Source organism: Equus przewalskii, chromosome 20, assembly GCF_037783145.1.
Source record: "Equus przewalskii isolate Varuska chromosome 20, EquPr2, whole genome shotgun sequence".
In the NCBI taxonomy this organism is placed as follows: Eukaryota; Metazoa; Chordata; class Mammalia; order Perissodactyla; family Equidae; genus Equus; species Equus przewalskii.
This window is the reverse complement of record NC_091850.1, coordinates 32,469,872-32,489,494: the sequence shown is the minus strand read 5'-3', so window position 1 is coordinate 32,489,494 and position 19,623 is coordinate 32,469,872. Positions and strand designations below refer to the sequence as shown.

The following is a 19,623-nucleotide window of genomic DNA, read 5'->3' as shown; positions in this document are numbered from 1 at the left end:
AAAAAAAGAACAAAACCCTTTAGCCTCTTCTAATATATCAGCCAGAATTGTATTTATGAATTGAAAATCTCTCATGCCCTTTTCTCCCATTATGAATCCTTAAAAGAAAAAATTAAGTCAGGAAACTGGTTTGTTTGTTTGTTTAATGAGGTAGGAAATCCAAACGCTCCTGAAGAATATAATGGTACTACTTCCATTCCCACATATCCTCATCTCCTCCCAGACAAACACTAACATGCCAGTGGGAAAAGCTCAAACGTGGAAAGTAACATTAATTCTAAGAGTCAGAAGTCATGCCTTCTCCTACCAACACGACCCTTCATTTTGCATGGGATCTTGAGCTCTTATTAAGATGCCCCAAAAATAGAACTCCACACAAATTCAGCAGTGCTAGGAACCAACACAGTGCTACTTCCCTCTACAGGGCACTGAAATAAATGAAAATAATAATAACAGTAAGTATTATAATGATGAATAAATGAAAAGTTCCTTAAAGGTGAAAAATATACAGGACCCATGATGACCAAGATGGCCAAGGATAATCAATTGAATAATAATTCCCTACAGTCAAATACATAGAGAAAATAATTCTTCTGGAGCTACTAAAACTTGTTTCATTTGGTAACCTAAATTTGGAAACATGGCTCATTTCAGGGCTTAATTTTTAAAAAGGAAAAGATCCACTAAAAGGTATTCCTCTGCTAATTCAGCTGTTAGTAGAAGGTGAAATTGGCTAAGACAAACACCGAGAAATATCTTACTGTGGGTCTCCTGCATAACTCAACTGTGCAGGGCGTATCCCAAAGTGGACGATAATCGGAAAAGTAATCACATCGGGGTTGAACTGTTCACGATCCAGTTGATCGATGCGGACAGAGCTTGGTTTCTAGAGAGGAAAATCAAAGCAGTTTATTCCCATAAGAAGTCTTTAAGTATTGACTTTAACGTAAGTAGGGAAGAAATTAATCGGATTTTTTTCTAGGAAAGCCTCATCCCCAAAGGGAAAATGTCATTTAAAACCCTTTAATCACAGCAGCTATACTACATAAAACCTATAATGTCATCCCTATAAATGAGTGTGTGCCATTTGGCATAATGAACAATGATTTTGTCCTTTTTTGCAGTCCACATAGAAACCTTTAAAAATTAAACTTTTAAAAGGACACCTAGTCAGATATAACTTTTCCTTAACCTCTCCAAAGGCACAGAGGAAGTATTCCACATCACGAGGAAGAGATGTGGGGCTTATTCTGCTTAATTCCACATTTCAAATGAGTAGCTTACTTCTACTCAGGATGCATAGACAGATGCCTCTATATAATCTTTTTTTCCATTAATTCTCAGTGTACCTTGTGTTTTCCTTCAATTCTACACCTTTAAATTAGAATGTATGGTGGTACAAATGCCAAATGGTTAAGTTTCTCTTATTATGTCTATGCAGGCCATTTTTTAATTTTAAGAGAGAGCCTCATATATTTTTTCTTCAAGTCTAATAAAGGAAGAAATGAACAGCTGGTTTCTTTTTAAGTTATAAAAATATGAGGAACCGTTTGTAAACTATCGTTCATCCTCAAAGCTTAAGTTCATGATAAGATGGTAAAATGATGGAAAGTATGTTTTTGCAACCTCCTTGCTTATACTAAACTCTTATGGCAGTCCCTAATTAGAAACTAAATTCTTACTAGGCTATTGTGGGGTCTTTGGCTTAACTGCTTTAGAGCCAAAAGCTACAGAACTGATCCACACAGAGGCCAATAAAGTTTCATCTGTCCCACAGCAATGCCCAAGAACTAGAGTCTGGTTGGTTTGTCCAGGACAGAGGGGTTTCAATGCTAAAACCGGGGAAAAGTAGCAGCAACTGGAACAAGCTGGTTACCTCACACACAACTGTCGCTCCAGTCAGGTGTCTGACAAATCCAAGACGACGACAAAGTGAATAGATTTGTGTAAATTCATCTACATTAAAAACAATTTACACTTAAGTTTTTACAGAATGTTTAAATGTCATTTAACAATCAAAATTTCACTAGTATCTTGAAAAGTTGACCTCTGCTCTCAAAATTAATAACTGGACAAGATTTTGGTCACAAGTAACCTAATATTATTTAAATGTCCATCAATGGTAGCAACATGCTATTTAGGTCTAAGAATTATTTCCAATATTTGCTGCATCTAAGCAGCAGAACACATTTTTAAAAGAGTAAGTGTGTGGGGCCGGCCCGGTGGTGCAGCGGATAAGTGCGCATGTTCTGCTTTGGCGGCCCAGGTTCCCCGGTTTGCACTGGGTGCTGACATGGCACCACTTGGCAAGCCATGCTGTGGTAGGCGTCCCACGTATAAAGTAGAGGAAGATGGGCATGGATGTTAGCTCAGGGCCAGTCTTCCTCAGCAAAAAGAGGAGGAGTGGCAGTGGATGTTAGCTCAGGGCTAATCTTCCTCAAAAAAAAAAAAAGAGGAATTGCATAATTGAAGAATGTGAGCAATTTATTCATGTCTCCACGATTTTAAACACCATGCTATAGTATCAACAGAGGAAACAGTGATTTAAAATATCTATAGTATCTCTAAATTCATGGCGTGGGAGTGGGGAATGAAATAAGTTCTAGACTTTGGCCATTTCCGACAACATCTATGGTACCATCTTTGTGGAAGAAGAAAAAACATTCTCACTAATGACCAGAGTATTCCCCGGCAAAGGCAAAGTGCCTAGGGAGGGAGATTGATTGTTTTTAAGTTCTACAGGAATAAAGTACTTAATGTGACCATAATGGCTTGAGAAATTTAATAAATTCCCCAATATCCTCACCACTAGGCAAGCTTTAAAAGCAAGTACTGCAGGGGCTGGCAGTGAGTGGTTAAGTTCGCGCGCTCCGCTGCAGGCGGCCCAGTGTTTCGTTGGTTCGAATCCTGGGCGCGGACATGGCACTGCTCATCAAACCACGCTGAGGCAGCATCCCACATGCCACAACTAGAAGGACCCACAACGAAGAATATACAACTATGTACTGGGGGGTTTTGGGGAGAAAAAGGGGAAAAAATAAAATCTTTAAAAAGAAAAAAAAAGGCAACTACTGCAGAGGATGAAATGTGCTGCCATGTCTACTCTGTCCTATTCTCAACAGGACATAATGAAAGGATGTTTCTATGACTCGGAGTTTTCAGGATTTTTTCCTCGTTTAAACATATTTTTAGATAAATACTAAAAAAGAATTAACTTCAACTTGTTCCTAAGCCTGGCATCCAAACTTACCTTTCTTAATTTATCTCTGATTACTTTCCAACATAAACCTTTCATCCTAACTAATCTAGTTTCCTCATTATCTTCAAAACTGGCCATATAACATCCCAAATATGTACATTTAATCATGCCAATAATTTGTACAGTTTCTCTATTTCTTAAAGTGCTCACTGTAGTGTTTATGAAGCTTCCTTGGCAGCCCAGCCCAGTGATCCCACTTAAAACTACAGTCTTTCCTGACTGGCTTTTCTACTGACTGGTCCATTGATTCAACAATCCATCATAGACTCCTTTCATATGGATACGCTGTGAGTTTGCACCTGGACAAGCATCATAGATAATCTATATATTTCACTACCACCTGGCTTACACAGTAGTCCCTCAACAAATGAGTTGAATGATGATCATGGTAAGGGAGTAAATGTCTTCCTCTATGCCAGTGGCTCAAAAACAAGCAGTGGGTGACTCAGAAGCACCTGAGGATTTTTTTTTTTTAACTATAGATCCTTGAGCCCCATTACCTGGAGTATATGGGGTGGGGTTGATCAGCACATTCTTATATTTTCAGAAGTTCTCAAACTGATTCTAGCATTTTAGGAAATTTTAACCATGTCATGGAAAGAAGCCCCAGGGTGAAAGTGTTCCCAAAGTGTCCACTGTAGATCATGGGATTCTCCCAGTGGACCCACCGAAATGAAAAGGTATGTCTCCCACCACCATCACCCCCAGCCATCCTCTGACCCAGCTGTAAAACTGACAGAAAAAATGTAAATTCATGCAATTGTTTAAAGAAGAAAAATTAAATTCACAGTCATACTCTCATAATGCTATAACTTGCATATCTCTTTTAAAGTTACTTTAACAATTATTTATGTGGCCTAACAATATGACAGTAAAAATTATATTTTTTTTAGTTTTAAACAAACTTTATGTTTAAACATATTTTTATTAAACATTTTCACTTTCAAGATTTGTTTAAAATAGTCAGTATTAGCCGGAATGTTTGATTTGCAAATAGCAACATTTTGTTTGTGCAGATGTTACTGTCACGCTACAGAAAGTTGATCCAGAGTTTTTATTTTTATGAATCAAGGCTATTAAACAATTTGGCAGGCTTTTTAAAACAACAGCTTTGTTTAAATAGATTACTCTGTTTTTTCACATGGAAATATTTTAATTCTCATTTCTGGAAAACTTCATCCTGATAAGATGCCAATATATAACTATTTTATGAAATAACATATTTTAGCAAAAAAATAATTTTAATTAATATAATATATAAAACAGCATTTTCTTTATAAGAGTAAATTAGTTATCTTTTAACTCTCTGCCTTTAATTTGTATATTTTTACTTCAAAAGTTAACATTAGAAGCTAATTTGTAACAATTACAGCAAAGGATCGATAAAAAAGGACAAATACCACAAAAGAAAATTAGAGAAAGGATATTAACAGGACATTATACAAAAAAAAAAGAAAGGCCAAAAACATTTAAAATATCAAGTTTTGCTAGAAACCAAAATAAATACAAAACTGAACTAAATAATTTTTCGTTCCTATCAAATTGACAAAGTTACTTTGTTAAACTAGTAGACCCAATATGAAGAAACGGGCACTCTCATATACTCCTAGTCAGAGTGCAAATTTTACAACCCTTCCAGAAGGCAATTTGCAACATACATCAAAAGCCTTAAAAATGTGCATACCTTCAGCCTACTAATTTCACTACAGGACTTCTTCCTAAGGAATTAGATGGACACATATTCAAAGATACATACATATATATGCATGTGTGTATGTTTATACAGACATATACAAATTCAATACAGCATGATTTGTTATATCAAAAATCTGGAAGCAATCCAGGTGCCCAATAACAGGGGGTTAATGAAATAACTTAGGGGCTTTTTATTTATTACACTTCTAAAGAAATTTAAGACTACAAAAAATGTTAATTTTGTGGTTATTTCTGGAGGAAGATGAGAAGGAAAAGGTCTGAATATTAATAATTAATAGTATGATGCCAATTTTGTTGCAAAACAATATGAAATAAATCTACCCTAATGAGACTAGAAATGTGAGTACTATCATCCCTGGAGAATGGAATCATGGATAACTTTTATTGTCTTCTTTGGGCTACTTTTCTATTTTCCTAATTTTCCATATGAAGATATACTATTTTTATACTCAGGAAAAGATCAGACCTGAACAAACCTAAAAACTTCAGAACTCTCCATAATGGGCAGAATAAATTTACCAATCAGATGAACTTACTATTAAATATGCCTACATTGTATTTCTCTTACTTACTAAATATTTAAAGGAAAAAAATACTCGAAGGACAAGAAGCAATGAGTAAAGCTTTTAAAATGTTCTGTTACTGTTTCTGTGAAACATTCAAACCTGGACAAAAAGGTGATTCAGTCCCTGAACGTGTAAACCCCAGAACATACCGTGCCAGGGTTGGTGACGATCATGCCTTTGCATTCTTCTGCGTATTTCTGCCACTCAAGTTCTTCCCACTGAAGCATATTGGCAATCTCCTCTTCGGGAACCAGAGCTTTGCTGCACCGTAATAAATAAAGGAGAATCTGGTGCATGGAAAGCACTTCCTTCCCTCCATCTTGGGTAGGAGTGGAGAGAAAGGGGAAAAAATAAAGCTACTCAATTAATAGCTGATCATCCGCCAAATAAGGAAAAACAAGACAATGGGGGGGGGGAAGCATTTAAAAAAAAAGGTAATTTAGAATTTACATTGTTTAACCAGGTGCCAAGTAATAAGAAACCCATTCTTTTCATTGATGAGCAGTGCTCATAAACCATCTCATTTACTAAAATGGCAACAACAACATTATAAATGATAAAAGGCTCCATTTGTGAGGTATGAATATAAAAAAAGTGCCTATCTAAATAAATTTAAAACCACCTAGCATAAAGAACCACAGTTTATAATATACAGAACCATGTTATGTCCTAAATATTTTATTCTTTCTAAGGTAACAGATGAAAGCTCTTTAGAAGTGATGTTACTGTCCTAAGGAAATTCTAAGCTTTATGAGATATTTATGGCTGTTTTCAATAAGCTATCGTTGCGTTATGGTCTAATTTTTTGGTGCTAATGTGCTGCACCTGCCATGATGAATAGAGCTAAAGAGCCTATACTAATATCATGAAGATCATTATGAAGTTGGTACATGGAAAAAATACCAAGTATTCTGAAGCTTACAGAAGCATATATCACCAAGTACAGAGGATTAAAAAAAGACACAATTAAAGTACCTTGGAAAAAGCCAATTACTCTGGGACTTGAAGAACCAAAGACATTCATTTAATGTGGGCATTAATTTGGGGCTCACAGGTTTCTGCCTTCTCTCTGGCCCTAGCTTCTTGACCAACATGTGCAACCACCTTGTACCCGTTTTCTTTGCCTAGTCCCACTCCAGGAAAGGACAAGAGCCCTGAAGGTTTAGGGGACAATGACTATCTTCCCCAGGTCATGAGATATGCTAAGAACAGTAGTACAGAGCTCAACACTTTATGGAGAAATGGGGAGAGAGGATGGTGGGGATGGGTGGGCACAAATGATAACGTCCTCCTTGCGCTAGAGGAGTTAACAGCACCCAAGGAATTTTGGGTACTAGAAAACAGAAGAGGATAAAAGATTTTAATACAAGTTGCTGTGGGAGAAGAACTTGGACAGGCCTACATATCTGAGAGAGAAGAGAGAAAAGATCAAAATTTCTTTTGGATCTGTTTTTTTTTAATCTCAGATGTTGCTCTGGAACTAGATGGCAGTGGTACTACAGAGCCACTGTTTGTGTAGGCATTAATTCATTCATTAATCCAAATACTTGCTCATTCACTCAACAAATATTTACTGAGAACCTATTCTGTAGTACCTGGAAACAGAGCGGTGATCTAAACAGCCAAAGTCCCGTAAATTCCAGTGGAGAGAAAGAGACAGTTAAAAAAAAAACCACTGACATAAGCGATCACGTTGAGATGAGTGTTATGAAGAAGAATCAAATGGGCAAGGGCCTGCAGCTGTATTTAAATGGGTGGGCAGGAAAGGTGTCTTTGAAGGGGTGCCACCTGAGCAAAGAACTGAAAGAAGCAGAGGAGCCCAGCATGTAGCTATCTGGGAGAAGGGTGTCTCGGGTAGAAGAAACAGCACAAGCTCTAAGGTGGAGTGGGACTGACGTGTTCCAGGAACTGCAAGGCAGCCATGTGGATGGAGCGAAGTGAGGAGAGAGTGCGAGGCAGGCGGCCAGGAGGTCAGATCGTGCGAAGCTTTACAGAGCACAGGAAGATCTCTGGATTTTATTCTCAGATGGGAGAATATGAATGGGCCCATGTCACAATCATGGAAAACAACAAAACAAACAAAAGTAGAAGCTCTAGGCTCTCAAGAAGCACACAGGCTACTAATGATTAATCACAACAGTTCCTAGAGGAATCTTTGTAGATAACACTCTGAAAACAGCATTCTCTTAATCAAAGACACTGAGCCTCTAAAAACAGTAATTGTCCACAAAGTGACTAAACTACAAAATGCCACCAACCCACATGAGGACATGTTCTACCTACCAATTCAGATTACTGCTCACAGCAGTGAAACTTTTTATGCCTCATTACAAAACATCAGCCTTAAACCCACGAGTCACCTTTGACTAATAAACTTCCATGGTTAAGAGTATATTTCTCAGAGTCTGTCTCAAAAGACATTTCAGTCTGCCTGCATAAGACATGTGCTCCTCAATCAATGATGTTCCCCTCTTTGCTAAGGAGCCTAGCAAAATCATAATGCCTATCTGTTAGTCTGAGCCCACTGTAATCTCTGCTTCTACGGGCCTGAGGCGAGCAGGTGGACAAGAGAACTCTAAAGCCAGAATACGTTGCCTTACACTGCGTGAGTACACACACAGAGCAGCAGGGATGACGGACACCTGGAGAGCCTTGAGAAGAGCTGCCACCCTGACTAGGTTCACTAGGAACCGAGGAAGGCGTAAAAACAGTATTTGGCTCATAATCTCTGTATTTGGTAAGATTAGTGAAGAGTACTGAGGGCCTATAAGGATACATCAGGAGTCGAAAATACCGTAAGGAGCAGAGTGTTGTTCAGCTGTAAAGATTAGAAAAAAGATTCAGATTTTATTGGGGGAGGTTGGTGCGTGGTGGAGGCAGCAAATATAGGCAACTCCAGGTGTACAAAACATTCTAGAATCTCCCCACAAGCAGTTACAGCTGGCTGACTCCATGGCACTTTAAATCAAAGTGAAACGGACTAGGGGCATTGACTTTGAAGTGAAAAGACTGAAAAACTAAAAGAGCTACTGGGAGAGGGGAATACTTAAGCCTACAAACCAAGGGCATTGCCCAATTTAGGAGAATACCTCAAGATAACCAAGTGCTTATAAGAATGCTTCTACCTAGTTCGGGGGCAAAGCTGCTGATGAGGGAAGAGTGAGTTTTATAGCAGCACGGAAAACAGAAATAACTTTTTATAAACATATACACATCAGGTGCAAAGGTGATAACGCTGAAGGAGAAAGTGTAAGTCCACATTGAAATCTGCTAAATATTTTAAATGGCAACTAAAACTTAAAAAGATAAATATTTATCACTGTGAAAAAGTAGAAACTCAGCACAGATAACACCTCAGGTGCAATCCTGGGGTGCAAGCCTTCTGGAAATGTAAGAACAGGCAGACAAGACTAGAGAGTCCTGCCAGAGCGCGTGGGGCAAGGGCTGTATCCATCACACCTTGCCGGGCAAAAAAGACACTCCATAAATATTTGTGGAACGACTTTCTTAAGCAGATAAATAACGTGGCCACTTGCTCCCAGACTGCCATGAATTTACTAATGTTAATGAATTGGCTCTTTTGGTTTGCCTGCTTTGCTACATGTTTATGTTGGGGATTTATGGAACTATGTCACTGAGGGCTAGGAAGTAATTTTTATCTCGTTGGCTGAGATAAATAGGACATGATATAAATGAGAAGTTAGAGCGGGTAAGCTAAGGCTAGCAGGAATCCTGCCAGCGCTCGGACTGGAACCGCGACAACGGCTCATTATTTGCTAAGAACCGGAGTTTGTGTTTGAGGGAATGGATCTGGAAAGTCATTAACGAGCTGACAGACTTTACAAACTGTTTCTTAGAGACTCAATTCTCTCAGTTTATATTGCTTGATTACGTACATGGTTATTCGGGAGGCGGAGCAATTTGTTAGGGAATTTGTGTTAAGTATACGGCTGGTTAAATGAGTTATTTCTCAATAGTGTAACAAAAACATCTAAAAATATCTTCCTCTTTCCCTACACTGAGAATAATTGTGTAACTGCATTACTGTATCTCCTGTGTATTCCTACTAAGATGCCTTTATATAATCTTATTTTTGAAAATTTGTTTAACAACAGGGATTTTCTAAACTTTCCAAACATAAAGGTATATTAAGTTGCTTTAGCAATTGATGTTTTTTCAAACCACCCTTTGCCTCCCTGGGAATTGTGAGATACTCTCCCACCCTCTGGCCCTCTGTCAGCCATACCTGAGAACTACTTCTCCAGAACGGAGCAAATTCCAAAAATCAATCTGCTAGATAATCAATTTGCAAAATTGATTCAAGATTTTGAAAAGCTTTACTACAGCAATGATATAAGCAATGAACAGGCTTTCCCCTAAGAGCAGCCTTCTTGTCTTGAATTATGCCCTGCCCTAGCCCCAGCTACAGTCAGAATAAAACTTTAAATGGGCCCTAGGAGGGTTCATATCAACTGTATGGCTACCAAACATAGAAGCAGGGATAGGAAATAAAAAAATTTGAGAAAATTATTAAAATCTCAATAAACTGGTTGTTCTGCAATTCGACTTGTGGTAAATTGAACGCAGTGAATAGTCCTTAATTTAAACTGTAAGCTTAATTTTGGATAAATTTGTATAAAGCAACTGAGACAGCTGTATTCAAAACAGGTAAACTGGGGCAATAGAAAAAAATTATGATGACTGATAAACTTTCAATTAGATCTTGTAACAAACTGATATAAATGAAAAGCAAATGAGAATGAGAGGACCATGAAATGCCTAAAATATGTGAAAGCTGTTCATTCTCATGGGAGTTCAAGTAAGACACAAATAATAACAAGGAGATGACTTTTTACCCATCAGATGGACAAAACCATAGAAGACTAGTAACATCCGGTGTTGACAGGTATGTACAGAATAAGGGAACTATCAAAAACTCTTGGTCAGAACTATAAATTATGTCCTAGTTTCTAGAGAGAACTTGGCCAATATCTTTCTAAATTAAAAAAGTGCATACCGTCTTAACAAATAATTTCTTTTTTTTTTTAATTTTTTTCTTATTTTTTATTTTATTTTATTTTTTTTTAAAGATTTTATTTTTTTTCCTTTTTCTCCCCAAAGCCCCCCGGTACATAGTTGTATATTCTTTGTTGTGGGTCCTTCTAGTTGTGGCATGTGGGACGCTGCCTCAGCGTGGTTTGATGAGCAGTGCCATGTCCACGCCCAGGATTCGAACCAACGAAACACTGGACCGCCTGCAGCAGAGCGCGCAAACTTAACCACTCGGCCACGGGGCCAGCCCCTTAACAAATAATTTCACTTCCAGAACTCCACCTTACAGAAACACTCATACAAATGCAAAAGGATAGATGCCCAAGACTATTTCTGAAGTATTTATATGTAAGAGTGAAAAAATAGAGACTTACAAATTATTCATCCTAGAGGAAGTGTCCAAAAAATTCATGTCCATTCATACTATGGAATGCTACATAGGTGTTAAAGACAGAGGCAATGTATTTACATAGAGGATGTCTGAAATAGCTGAGTAAAAACAGCAAATTGTGTAACATATTTAGTGTTATCCCACCTAAAGAAAAAAGCATAATTCTCCCTTAAAGGTTAAAACAAATACAAATAAAACCATTTATAGCCCCTACTCATTTTCACATATCTAGAAGAGGGTATACACTTTTTTACTTCATATGCTTTTGTATTGTTTGTGTACACACACACACACACACACACACACACACACACAGAGTCAACCCAATTAAGGGGAAAGGTAACACTTCGATTCTGTAAAAAAAGAAAAGTCTTTCAATAAATTGTGCTGGGTCAATTGGATATCCATATTGAAAATAATGAATCTTGACACATATCTTATACTAACTGTAAAAACAAATTCAAAACAGATTAAAATTAAGACTTCCTGTTCATCAAAAATCACCATTAAGACGGTGAAAAAGCAATCCACAGAGAAGGTATTAGCAATATACATTTCTGACAAAAAACTGATAAAATATATATAAAAAAAACCTACAAATAGATGAGAAAAAGGCAGACATAATCCAAGAGAAAAATGGACTAAAGACTTTAACAGGCGCTTCAAAAGACAATATCCAAATAGTCAATTAATACTTGAAATGGAGCTCCATTTCATTAGTCACTAGGGAAAAGAAAACTAAAATCATGTGATACCTCTGAACACTCATCAGAATGGCTAACTTGAAAAAGAAAGAAAAATGCCAAATGTTGGTGACAATGTGGAACAACTTGAACTCTCGTACAAACTGCTAGTGGGAAGGTAAAATGGTACAATCACTTTGGAAACTGTTGGAAGGCATCTACAAAGCTTAATATAAACACATTCAGAATTTCCACTCCTAGGTATATATCCACAATAGAAAAGAATAAATATGCGCTCACCAAAAGGCACGTGCAAGTGTTTGGTGAACATATTTATGCTATCTGAAAGAGCCCCAAACTGAAAATACCCAAATGTCCATTAATCACAGATAGGTTAGATACATCTTAATTTAGTCATGCCATATAATACTACATAGAAATGAGAATGAGCCAACTACAGTTAACTAACAGGTGTCTCAAAATTACACAATACAAAAGAAGACAGACACAAAAAATACATAGAATTCTAATTTTTATAATTCAAAAACAGGTAAAACTACTATATGGTGTTTTCAAGTCAGAATAGGGGCTACCCTTGAGGGGCTAGGTAGTGACTGGAAAGGGGCTTTTGGATGCTGCTATTCTTGACCTGGGTGCTGAGTACACAGTCATATTCGCTTCGTGAAAATACACTGAGTCTTATTTTATGATGCATGCACTTTTCAGTATTTGTGTTACACTTCAATCAAAAGTTTACTTTTGAAAAATGAGAGCCAATATCAAAGAACGTTTGAAAAGCACATTCATTCTCGTTAGTACTAACTAAGGCATTACTGAGACCAATTAAATAAAGTCAGTAAACAAGTATTTACTGAATCCCTGCCATGTGCCAAGTAGTATGTTAGCACTGAAACAACAAGACACTGTTTACTCCTTAGCCTCATGGAGCTACAGTTGAAAATTTTAAAAAGGAAGAAAGGGGCCAAAAAAGGAAGGAGGGAGAGTCCAAAATGTGAAGACTAATAATGCATTTTTTATGATAACATAAACTGATGTGATCTTTTTGACATGAAATTTTGCACTACATATCATGATCTTTAAAAATATCCATCTGCCTAATGAATTATTAAAAATGAGGATGCAAATCATATATTAAGATGATATAACTAAGTAAAAACAGCTTGTGCACAGAAAAAAATAAAAACATATATTAAAATGTGCTTTTCTTTTTAATTCACCATTTTCGAAAAGATCTTTAATGAAGTCATATTATGTAAACAAATCAACCATAACTTGCCACCCAATACCAAAATGCATTCTAAACATTAGGTATTCTTCTGTATCCTTCAGAGTTTTTTTAATATGTATTATTTTCAAAAGGACATCTAATGACAAAGTAAATCCCATTTAAAAATAAATCAGTAGATCTTTTTCTTTATGACAACCTACACATTATCCCTACATAGTTATGAGAAACATTTTTTGAGAGTTGAAATCCCACAAAGTATATATCTGACATCAGATTTTTCTTTAAGGTGATTTTTAAAACTGTCCACTTTCTCTTAGAGATTTCTTTGGTCATAACATGCCTAGAGGCAGACAGATACAGAAAGGAAAGGCTTTCCAACAAACTCACTCGAACACCATTTTCTAGTAAGTTTACTGCTAAAGCTCCATTATAAAATCAAAGATGCATTCACTCAAAAAGAAAAAAGGACTTCTCAGTAAAATGAAACCAGATGCAAAAAGGAGAAAAGCTTTTGAATGCACTTTCCAAAGAAAATAAACATTAACAAGAATACTAAAAATATGAGTAACATTATCCTAAAATAAAAATAAGCCATTGTGACTGAGTGTCTGGACTGAGGAAAGTGTATCAAGGACACAATCTTGAGGAAAATCTAAACTAGAATGAGTAGACAAGAAACAAAAGCCACAAAGTATGAATCAGAGAGCTAGGAGGAAAGTAAGGAGAGTTCAGCAGACAGACAAGGTCAGGAGCCCAGGTACCACATTAGGGAGGAGGCCAAAACTGAAGAGTGTCCACTGGATTTGGTCTTCCAGAGGCTGGCTTTGGCATCAGCAGCTGCAGAGAGGATGGGGACAGGGAGAGAGGGGTTGGGGCACTGAAGCAAAGCCGGGCTATGAATGCACCAGAGCCTGAGAGGCTCAAAGGAGGGTTCTGAGGCATGGGAGAGGCAAGGAGGACAAGAGGCAGAAGAGGAGAGCATGAAAATAGGGCTGAATTTCTGTAGATGTGGCCAGAAAGCTTACACGCTGAAAAACTCCCCAGCTGAAACTGTAGACCACAGATTTATCATAGCAGCCAAATTCTTTCCTTCAGTATCACTGAGCAGCCCACATACAGGAGAAGAAAAGCCAAATGGTCAAACTGATATTTCCATGGAAAGTGGTGGTTAGTACAAGGGGCTGAGGCCACTAGAGCTGAGAGACAGAAGTCAGCACAGCACTTCAGCGAGAAAGCAAAGAAAGGCAGCTGTTCACAAGGAGAAGAGGGAAGATTCAAGTGGAAGCAAAGGGAATAGGGCATGAGGCTGGAAGTACAGAAAGATGTCACCAGAAAGTGAGATAACGGAATGAGGTTCCAGGGATGAGTTCATTTAGGGTGGTGAAAATTTTACAAACAAAAAGGCATCCAAAGATTTCATTGAAAACCCAACCATTTTTAAAAACAGTAAACACAATACCAAATCTCATGGCTAGACTCTTGAAAAAAATTTAAGAAGTTAAAATAGTGCTTAAAAAAACATAAAAATTACATATTTGCTTATACATTTTAATTTAGTGAGAAGAAATAAATTTTTTTTACCATAAAATGAATAAAAGTATACATGAAAAAAATAGACAAAAACTACCTATAAATACCACTACCTTAATACAACTATTATTGCAGTAATTTTTTAGCATAGTTATAATCATACTATATAGAAAATTTTATACTGTTTTTCAATTCACTATATGCAGTTTTTAAGCCTCATGCATTTTTCCATATTAAGTTTAACTCTTGCATGATATTTTATCAAGTAGATTTTCAAAATTTATAAATCAATTCTCCCATTGCTCATCTGATTTGTGGCTACCATAAATCATGCAGGAGTATAAATCAGCATGTATAATTTTACATCTGCATGCCTGACCTGAGAAGCAGATAATTAACAGTGTCTGAGGTGGGGAAGTTGTCCCTCAAGATTCTCAGACACACGATCTCACTAGGTCACTGACAAGCCAAAAGATTTACCTGGAAGAAATCGTACAAAACGTGGCATGAAATGAAATCTTGGGCAGCAGGGAGGACTGTCTTCAAACAAAGGACCTAAAGCAAACAAGTGAAAGGAAAGAAAAAACAAGTAAAACAGCCTTAGAAAACAAATACCGCAACTTAATTCCTGAGATTTATGCTAATTACAAAAAAAACACACCAGAAGTAGGGACACTAAAAACACCGCCCTCCTCTTCTCCTCAACAGCTAAATCAATCATATGGTAACTGCCACGAACACGCCACAAACTGCCACGGCAAACACGCCATGGAGACCACAGCGAGGAAAACACCCCGAGTCAAGAGGGGAGAGAAAGCCCTAAAGATATATACGGTATACAGTACATACTGTAAAACTGTTTTGAGAAATTCAAAAATATAAAGATTTTTGTTATAATTGAATGACTGCACGATATAATATGCTTGTATTTTAATTTTTTTCCATTTTAATCAATACAAGTGGGAAAAAAAAGAGAGAAATACTATTAAAAACTTGGTTTGAAAAGCCACTCATCAATATACTGTTTTAAAAATAAGTAAGTAAATGACTGCTGGAATATAGACACTTCCAGTAAAGTGAACTATTATCCAAAAACCAAGTATCAAGTTTTCAATCAATGTGGCTCATAGTATGTGTATGTTTTAAAGGCTAACTGAAGTTCTGTTTTAATAAACTGTCATCTTGGAAGAACTTTATCACAGTAAAGTTCAATAGATTTAAAATATTAAGGAGATTTTCCCTAATGCACATAAATCAAGATAGTTACTCATAATAACTGACATCGTCTTCTTAGGTGTCAGTTAGATAATGGATAATGGTAATCTGCGGTAATAGACACTGACAAATTGTATTAAAATAAGATCCATAAGAACCTAGTCGTGTCAAATGATAGCAAATGTTCCTATGAATAACACACTTTTCCCTGAGTATTCCACATTCCAAAAATAAGAGGAATTTCAACTATGTCTCCCCACTTTTATAAGACTTTTCACCTATACCACAACGTTCTTCTATAAGCATTTCACTTTTCTTTAAATCCTATTATTTACCTTTAAGATTCCAGTCATACAATTCCAAAATATCTCTGAAGAGGAATAATGAAAAAAGTTCAAGTCCTTTCACACAAAAATTCTGAAAAATAAACCAAAATCAAATTACTCTGGTACTGCAAATATATATTAACTGAAGGACCAACTTGTTCTGGTCAAGTGTCTTAAATTAAAAGTGTCTATTGAAACTATACTAAAACCACGTAATTTCCTAAAAAGTTTGGCCACCGCCCTACAATAGCTCATTGGTTTGAGACAGAAATGAAGTAGGCACTAATGCCATTAGAATTCCTAAGAAAATGTGGATTCAGCCCTTCCCAGTGTACAAATAAAATCATGAGAAATTTAAAAATTAAAGTCTCCTTTATGTCATATTTTTCTAGCCCAATAGTAAAACATATCAGAGTCTCCTGGAGACTTTTTGTTAATTCAAATTACACACACAGGCCCCAGACCCTGATAGGTATGTCCCCCTTACTCCACCCCTGCTGACCCTCACTTCCCCCAAACACTGAGAATCACTATTACCAAATTACCGTAAAAAGAGGCTTTTTTGTACCAAAAAAGTACAAATTTCTTAATGAAGGCAAATAAAGAGCTAAGAAAAACTATAAAACTTTGAACCAAAATTTCTCTGGTAAACAAGCTTAACAGATGATATATTTGCAAGTGAGACTTGTCTCATAATTCTTCCTCCTACTTGTTTTGCTTGGGGTTCATAAATCACCCTGCGTGAGATCCCGCCAGAAGTCACACACTTTTACAATAGCAAATGAAGGCTTATGACCTTAAAAATCAAAAGGAAGCAAAAAAGCCCTGCTAAGCTGGAGAATGAAGGGGCGGCCCTTTCTCTTTAACTCTTCTTGAAAGACAGGTAGAATTAACAGGTCTTGCTCACAATGAAATAGGTGCAAACTAAGCTTGTGTGTCATGCTCATCAATTCCCCCTCGGTGCTCCACTGCCCGTGACGGAGCTGCACCGTTAAACAAGGTTTGCAAGAAGAGCCAGGGGCTCAGGAAATTGACCCCGACTCCAACACAATGTTCAGTGCTCAAGCTTCTTTGCTGTCTAGTTGTTATTTCTTAGTGTGATTTGTTGACACCACTAAATTCAAGATCAGGCAATGAATCATTCTGAGATTCACATTAATCTTGCTTTGGAATTTTAAACCTCTTGCATATATTTAGATAAATCTGCTGCTGAGCATCCGCAATGAAAAACAATTAGGAAAAATATGTAAATATATGGGAAGAAAAATGAACCGAGCATTGATCTTGTCATTGGAGATAATGAATAAGATTATTCCAACAGCTATCAGATTCAGTTTCGCTATTCTAATTTCCTCTCTGATAACGACCAGTAACCAAACTCTGTCCCCTATCCAAAACAGACTAGAAACAGATGTAAGTTACTATCAGTAGATACAACATGAGGAGAAATGGGTTCAAAAACAGGTCAACAAGTTAAAAAATGGCCCACATTTTAACCTTGTTCCTGGAGCTATATCTCACCAACCCTTTCAACAGTGAACACAATACTTTAGGAGTATTCCCAAGGCAAAGAGCCAGAAGTGACCAAGTTCAATGGTTTAAAGATGTAAGTGAGGAATAAACAAAAGAGCAAACTACATCAAACTGTTAAATAATCTTTTCCCTTACCTCAGGCATCATCTCTTCAATGAAATGAATCGTGTAGTCTATGTTGAATCTAATCACTTTACACAGTGGAATCTGCAATAATAAGAATGAGAGGTTCAGTGCTGCAATACCTTCCTGCAGGCTCATATTGCACATATGTTTGCTACCTGACCCAGAAGGGCATGAACCAAGTGAGAACGTTTCACTTTAATCTCAGCTGCTAACAGTACTGCACACGAAGCTGGGCCACCACTGCTGGCCTTTAATAGCAGAAACCCAGCTGGCCTGGCCTCTACAGGAGACTGCAGAGTGTTGGTGCTTAATTAGCTGTACTAGCAGCAGCAACATAAACATGACAAGAACCCATTAAAGCCAAACATATCACCTCTAAAGAATTAATACAACCACAATTAAATACTTCTTTTTCTCAGGTTTTTAAAATCTTTCAGAATCTTCGGCTCTTCACACAGATCAGGGATAGCAGGCTGACACCTCATCGGTTACAGATTCACAAGTCAGTGAGGAGCACACAATTCATGCTGCCTACCTGGCTCTGGAGCAAAAGCAAACTTGGTAATAAAAACAATAATAGCTAACACTTACTGATCCAGGCACTGTTCCACTGCTTCGCATATTGTCACCCATGTAACCATCCGTGTGAGACAGTTACAGCTACCATCCCCATGGTACAGTGGAGGAAGCTACGAGAGAGTCATCAGATACCTTGCCTAAGGTAACAGCTGGTTGGTGAATTAGAAAATCTTGCTCTAGACCCCAGCTCTAAGCCACTAAAGTATACACGTCTCATTACCTGTACTAATACTCAAGGTATGCGTGAAAATGCAGGAAGGCTCAGATGAAATAAATCCACATCTGTCTTGTTCTACCAATGGATCATCAGACACTAGCCTAGTGCCTATACATAATAGGTTTTCCCTAAGAATATTTTTGAATGAAGAAAGGAATGAGAAAGGGAGGGTGTGAGGTTACTGCAGTGGCTTGACTGACTAGTTGGGGAAAATAATAGACTCAAAAGCCTTACAGATGTGTTAAGTAGGCTCTTCTGGCCACTAGATCTGTCCATAAGATGATTTTATATAGATGAAATCATTTTTACAAACCATAGCAATCAGAAAGAAACAAATTTTAATTCTACCAGCAAAAGGAATGGTAACGAAAAAAAAAATAGTCTTATAATGCCATCTACTGGAAATTTTCTCAGAAATGAAATTTAGTTCTTCAGAGCTTTTATTTCTTTTTTTAAAAGGATAGTGGCTAATTTGAGTGAAATTCATAACTAACTTTAACAAGAGATCCATTTTCAACCTGTTCATGGTAATGAGTTCTAAACCAACTGAAGCGACATGACAAGGCCACTATCATTTTGAAGTTCTTCTTTATTCCTACAATCAATTAAAAATAATTGAGAGTTACAAATTTGTGCATTATTCACAAACAGGTTTTTTAAATACCTATTCTTTGCTAACAACTATGTTGACTCCATAGTTAGTCTAAACTAAGCCACAGCCCCTACCTTTTCTAAAAGGTAAGAATCTAAAAGAGGAAGAAAAGCATGTAAACAAGTATAAACAGAATATGATACAATGTAACCTACATGTGAAAGTAAAAAACAAATAGGCAAACAAAAAAGTATCAAGTGCAAAAGAACCAAAGAGAGTAGGTTAACATCTGAGTTGAGTCTTCAAAGATGGGGAGGGATTTTCCAGGTCATCCAGAAAAACTAAGCTGGGGAAGAGCAGGTGTTCAGTTTCCAGCAAGACAGAGAAAAGGGAGCTGGGGGAAGAACAAGTTATTCAGCTGCTCAGTAGTGAAGTGCATGGCAAGAGGAGCAAGGTGATTCTAGACAGGCAAGTATGCACTATATATTATGCAGATCTCATAAACCATGTGAAGGATTCAGGGCTTATCCTTATGGCAACAAGAAGTCATTCAACTACTTTAAGTGAGAGACTATCATGGTCTATGTTT

At 37.1% G+C, this 19,623-nt stretch overlaps 1 protein-coding gene across 31 annotated transcripts in view; it reads right to left on the bottom strand.

The window, feature by feature from the left end:
* Positions 1 to 19,623, bottom strand: part of DROSHA (drosha ribonuclease III) — a 120,268-nt gene that overhangs the window by 62,228 nt on the left and 38,417 nt on the right. For 19 of the 31 annotated variants that reach the window (XM_008536938.2, XM_070587139.1, XM_008536945.2 and 16 more), the window contains 5 exons: positions 17,656 to 17,727; positions 15,997 to 16,078; positions 14,927 to 15,001; positions 5,691 to 5,860; positions 762 to 886 (listed from right to left, as the gene is read on the bottom strand). In XM_008536938.2, the coding sequence (XP_008535160.1) occupies positions 762 to 886; positions 5,691 to 5,860; positions 14,927 to 15,001; positions 15,997 to 16,078; positions 17,656 to 17,727 (524 nt within the window). The remainder of the gene's footprint in view (positions 1 to 761; positions 887 to 5,690; positions 5,861 to 14,926; positions 15,002 to 15,996; positions 16,079 to 17,655; positions 17,728 to 19,623) is intronic. The other 12 variants (XM_070587135.1, XM_070587143.1, XM_070587123.1 and 9 more) reach the window with 1 other exon arrangement.